At 35.8% G+C, this 6,000-nt stretch overlaps 1 protein-coding gene across 2 annotated transcripts; it reads left to right on the top strand.

The window, feature by feature from the left end:
* The first annotated feature begins 1,236 nt into the window (after positions 1-1,236).
* LOC130994606 (uncharacterized) lies at positions 1,237-5,581 on the top strand. Of its 2 annotated transcripts, XM_057919661.1 has the most exons (5): positions 1,299-1,812; positions 3,254-3,490; positions 3,599-3,816; positions 4,423-4,585; positions 5,061-5,581. In XM_057919661.1, exons 1-5 carry the CDS (start codon positions 1,555-1,557, stop codon positions 5,100-5,102), a joined length of 918 nt encoding a protein of 305 aa, XP_057775644.1. In that variant the 5' UTR covers positions 1,299-1,554; the 3' UTR covers positions 5,103-5,581. The 2 variants fall into 2 exon arrangements, with proteins under 2 accessions (XP_057775645.1, XP_057775644.1); XM_057919662.1 differs by lacking the exon at positions 5,061-5,581 and having other exon boundaries at positions 1,237-1,812; positions 4,423-5,059.
* Positions 5,582-6,000: the final 419 nt, after the last annotated feature.

Here is a 6,000-nt window from a genome sequence, read left to right on the forward strand (position 1 = left end):
TGAAATTGTGATTCTTTGTTTAATTCAATTCCTATAATTGGTAACTAGAAATAAAGTTTAGGAATGAAATGAAATTATTTTATTTTATTAATATCAATCCATGTATATGATTGTATAATGTGTTGCATTAATTTCAATCCACATATTAGACTATTGCTTATATAAAGTTGACAATATTTTATTTTTTCTAAAAATATTTTTTTATTCATTTTTTTTATATTTTGAGTAAATAATAATAATAATAATAATAATAATAATAATAATAATAATAATAATAATAATAATAATAATAATAATAATAATAATAATAATAATAATAATGCATGTTTCATACATATATACATGTCAAAACATAAATTTAGAAGGATTAAAAAAATATACCAAGCAAATGAATTGAATGAAGGTACGAATCACCATTCCATTCCCACCTCCATTCCATCATACCAATCACCTCCTAAAAGCTCTTAGTGTCGATAGCAATTTTAGTGGTGAGGATTAGGGATGTCAATCCAGCCCGAAACCTGTGGGCCGACCCGAGTAACCCGACAAAATTAGAGGGTTAGGGTTGAAAAATCGCAACCCGATTATAAATCGGGCTAATTGGGCTAGCCCGTTCGGGCTGGTGGGTTGAAGCGGGTCAGCCCAACCGTTGGGCTACTGTTCTTTTTTTTTTTAATTGAATTTTAAAATACTTTAAAGTTTAGGCCTTTAAGGTTTGGCCTGCAACTGAAATTTTTTCAGCCTCACCTGTCACTAGCGCACCTCCGGCCTCACTTCAGCCATTCTTCCTCTACCGCCGACCGATCTACCACCTCCAGTCACGCCGCTGCGCCTCCCTCCGCTCCGGCGCATCCACTCCCACCAGGCAACCGCGCGGCCGCGCCTCTTTATATATTAAAGATATATAATTTATATCTTTAATATCTATGTATATTTTATACATTATACATTAGATCATTAAGAATAATAAAATACAAATGATAATTTTATTTTTACGCCTTTAATCTGGTTAGCTCGATAGGCTAGCCCGAAATCCGAATGTTTAGGATTAGGGTTGAAGATTTACAACTCGAAAAAATCTTCATCTCAATTAGCCCGCATCCAATTAATTTGGAGCCCGATAGGACTAGCCCGAAAATTCGGTGGGCTGGCCCAATTTACATCCTAGTGAGGATAACAAAGTGGAGAGTAAAAGTTTCACTTCATCTACCGTAACGGTCACTTCTTACTTGTTATATCTAAAGCAAGCAACAACATAAAATAAAGCTTGCTTTACACCTACTATATAATCTCCGATTTTTCCTCTCCTTCTCTTCCTCCACTACCGCAGAATACATTTATCTCTCTTTCTCAATTCATATTAACCGAAAAAATAATAATGTAAAAAGGTGCATAAACGGCTATATTTTGACTATTGTTGCGAAACCCTGAATGCCCCCCTCAATTGGTGGGGCCCCCAAAATTTTCATCTTCTTTCATTGTTGAATAATTGGGACAGTTTTAGGTTCAATCCAATTGATCAAAATCACAAGCGGTTTTTGATTCGGGTTTGTGATGACTTACAATGCCGGCCATGGCGATCTTAGGCTGGAGGTAGATTACGTGAAATTGGAGGTTGGCGGGGGCGGTGGTGCCGATGGTGGGGCCCAGTGCCTGAAGGAGGAGGTGTCGCCTTCCTGCGGCGTTGGAGGCGCCGGAGGCGAATGGTGGTGGTTGTTGTGGTGGTGGGCGAAGCTGCTACTGGTGGCTTTGTTTATTGGGGTGTTGCTTGCGGTTTTCTTAAAATGGATCGGACCCTTCGTCATGGAGAAGGTTAGATTTCTCCTAATGTGGTTGTCTGTTTATTTTATTTTATTTAAGGAATTTCTATGCAAATGATTGCATACATATCTTTCTTTCTGAATTATGAGTTAGGCAAATATAACAAGAAATTGCAAGCATTTACTACAAAACTATTTTATGCGTGCTAGTCAGCTCTTTGTACTAACTTAATGCACATTATTTTTGGAAGAGAAACTTTGTAGATTCAGGTGCTTTCGTCTAAAAATGGCTCCTTAATTCTTTAATTATTGGAGAAGTTAGTTTATATATATAATTATTTATGTTTTATGGTGGTGATGAGGCATGGTGATCGGTTGTTGTAGGCTGGAATTAACATGTGGCTGGAAGTTCTTTTAGGGGAAAACTATTCTTTGTATTTCACAATTGAGGGTCATTCGGTGTTATCGATCTGATCACTTCTTTCGTTTACCTATTTCCTGTATCAGTTAAAGGTGATGCATTGTGGTGTAGCATTCCATTTTTGATTGCTTATATCTTAACTTACATTTGTTCAATTCGAAGGTAATGAGTTCATCTAAGACGTGATGATGATTCCCTGTTTTTGCTTGCAATGTAATTCAAAAGTAGAGTTGATGATGTTAAGCTGGGGATGATCCTTCTAGGGGGTATTTACTTTTGATGATTAGCCTTGATAGATAAAAATTGTAAGACTAATCTCTTGTTTACTTAGATGCATTGAAACTTTGGGATATCCCAAGGTCCTTGATTATTTCTATTATTTAGTCTACTTTTGCTTGATTCATATACCATTAAAAGGGTGGGATTGGAGAAATCTTACTCTCGAGGATAAATATACTCAATCATGCATCTTATCAATCATGCAAAGACCAAGTGAGAGGTCTGTGCCTAAGTCCAAGTGAGAAGTCTGGATATAACTCTGACTGTTTTCCACTGTTTTAGCATCTGTTCATCATTTCATACTTTAGTATGCTTATCTAAGTCGTGATGATGGTTCTTTGTGATTGCTGACAATGAATTCAAAAGTATAGTTGATGATGTTAAGCTGGGGGTAATGCTTTTATTGTTTCTCTCTGATAATCTTCGAATGTGCAATTTAAATTGCCATTATACTTGTAAATTGTAATGTCTGTGCCTAAGATCAAGTGAGAAGTTTGGATACATTTTAGCATCTGTTCATCATTTGAATCTTGATGTGATGATGGTTCTCTGTTTTTGCTTACAATGAAATTGAAAAGTAGAGTTGATGATGTTAAGCTGGGAATAATCCTTTTATTGTATTTTATCTCTGATAATCTTCGAATATCCAATTCAAATTGCCATTATACTTGTAATGTCTGTGCCTAAGATCAAGTGAGAAGTCTGGATATAATTTTCACTGTTTTAGCATCTGTTCATCATTTCATTCTTTAGCAGTTCCAATTTTAACTAAGTGTGATGTATACTTTTCCAGGAGATCATCCCCTTAATTAATTGGGAGAGAGAATCGTTCAGCACAAAGCAGCTAGTACTTTTAATATTTGGTTCTCTGACAATATTTCCATCTATCCTTTTACCTTCTTCACCGTCTATGTGGCTTGCTGGGATGACTTTCGGATATGGTTATGGATTTTTGCTGGTCGTTGGAGGAGTCATATTTGGTGTCTCTCTTCCGTATTTCATTGGCTCACTCTTTTACCACAAAATCCAAGTACTGATAGTGATATATGATTTTTATATCTCTTTTCATTTTGTTATTTTTAATGTTTTATGCTCAAATACACATTACAAACTTAATGTTCCTTTTTCTCACTTGTAGGTGTGGTTAGAGAGATATCCTAAGCGAGCTTCTGTGATAAGATTGGCTGGCGAGGGAAGTCTGTTTAATCAGTTCCGAGCTGTCGCACTCATTAGGATTTCTCCTTTCCCTTACATCATATATAACTATTGTGCCGTAGCTACAGATGTGAAGTTTGGTCCTTACTTGTTAGGGACACTTGTGGGGATGGTGCCAGAAATATTTCTTACACTTTACACGTTAGTTCTCTTCCTCCCTCCCTCCCTTATTGATATGTAGATGGACAAACAAACAATATGTTTGTTTTCCTTGTGCATGTCATTCAATTTTGTAACATTAATGTTTTCATAAATTCTGGCTGGATATTGTTTTATCTTCTGTGTGCCTTTAATAATATTTCTGCTGTATCCTCTTGATTGCAAAGATGCATTTGACATGCACCGCGGGTATCCAGCTTTAAGATCTTACATACTTTCTTGCATCATGGCACAATGTGGGGGGAAATACAATCCAATTGGAGATTTTACAATACTGTTTATACTGTTTGATCCACCATTTCTACAAAGATAGTGAAGTTGATTCTTATCGAGTTATGCATGCTTTCCTCTTTGTCATGTATACTTTTTGCCTCTATAATCGGCATGCTGCTTGGCTTTAGTATATGTGATCAGCTGAGGTATCATATCATGTTTATGATGAAATACTTTTTTATTTTGTATTTTCCCTTTTTGCGTTTCTTTTCCTTCTGGTTTCATGTAATGTCTTGGATGCAATAAACTACACAAGCAATTTTCTTTTTTTATGTTTTCTCATTACTGACTAATGTGTTATTACTTTAACTACAGTGGAATCATCATACAAACTCTAGCCGATGCTACAGATGATCGACAAACTATGTCGGGTTCTCAGATCTTGTTCAACATTGCTGGCTTTTGCATTACAGCGGCAGCAACCGTTCTCGTTACATTGTATGCAAAAAGACGACTGAAGGAACTGCAGATGGAAGAGGTGCTAGTCTTGCAGTAATACGCTATATTACATGTGGCTAGATTATTGCTTTCTATTGCAATTATACACCACCCGTAGTGTATACACAAACTGGTTTCGTCGTCTGGTGAGTTTATAAGTTGGCTGCTCATTCTTTTGAGACCCACTTATCGGCCGGGAGGGGAAAAGGGAGTTGGGCATCACAACTGATGATACGCTTCTTGCTTCCTTCCTTACCCTCCTCATCATGATCTGTATATAGTCCCAATATCGGCTACTAAAGGTTATCTTACAAGAAGCCATCCAAGCTCTATTACCTTGGCTTCACTTAATAAGTTATGTGACTTATGTCAAACGACTCAGCAGTGTTATGAATGCGTACATGTAAATCTATGCCTTAATTTGTTGTTTAGAATGTTTGTAGTAAGATGTAGTGCATTGTGTGTATAATTTCTTTTTTTATTTTTTCTGAGAAAGGGATGATATATTGTGCAAGGTATCACGGTCGCTGAGAAATGAGAACCTCGAGCTAACATAGGTGCTTATCGAGACAATGAAGTGCAGCTCAGTTGGTTGGATGTTTTCCTTCTAACCATTAGGTTGAAGGTTCGAGCCATCGCTCGGGAAAATAAGAAATCTTATTGGAAAAAAAAATGTAGGTGCTTAGCGACCTCCTGCTAACAAACCTTGTAAACTCTGTTGCGGGGCCTGTGATGCTGTCCAGCTTTTCTAATTGGTGTATATCTCTACGTTCTAAAGCTTAAAAAAAGCCAGACTTTTTTTCTAAAAAACAAAGGGGGAAAAAGAAGGAAAAAAATGGAATTAATTAAGGAAAAAGAGAAATGGTCCATTTTGAGTCCTTATTTTCTTATTTTAAATGGGGATATAATTTCTCTAAGGATGAACTTTTTTTCTTTTCTTTCAGGTGTCTTTTTATGGTATGAACTACACTGTTGTGACGTTTTATGATTTAAATCATTTACGTGACCTTTTCTTCGGAATTGTTTTTAACTTGTATGCTACATCTCTCTTTGCATTTTGTTTGTGGCTGTCCAGCCTATGAAAAGTGTTCCAAAAACAAAAACATAAGGGATTTGACAAGTGTGTTCATAATTTAATCTAAATCTTAAATTAAATTGGATAAAATCGTATTTATGCGATTTAGTTTGTTACTATTTCAAAAATATGAGTTAGTTTATATCCTTAAACCGGTCACGGTTTAGGTTTGAGTTTTGAAAAATATAAATTAAATTAAACCGCAAATCACATATGGTATTATTATTAATATTATTCAGTAAATAATATTATATAAATTTATATTTATAACAATTTTCACAAATTAACTGATGACAAAAACTTAGAAATTTCGCAAATTATCCTATGCGACCAACCGCATAGGATGCGACGGGTTTGACCCGTTTGACCCGACCCGCATT

This window comes from Salvia miltiorrhiza, chromosome 7 (assembly GCF_028751815.1).
Source record: "Salvia miltiorrhiza cultivar Shanhuang (shh) chromosome 7, IMPLAD_Smil_shh, whole genome shotgun sequence".
NCBI lineage: Eukaryota > Viridiplantae > Streptophyta > Magnoliopsida > Lamiales > Lamiaceae > Salvia > Salvia miltiorrhiza.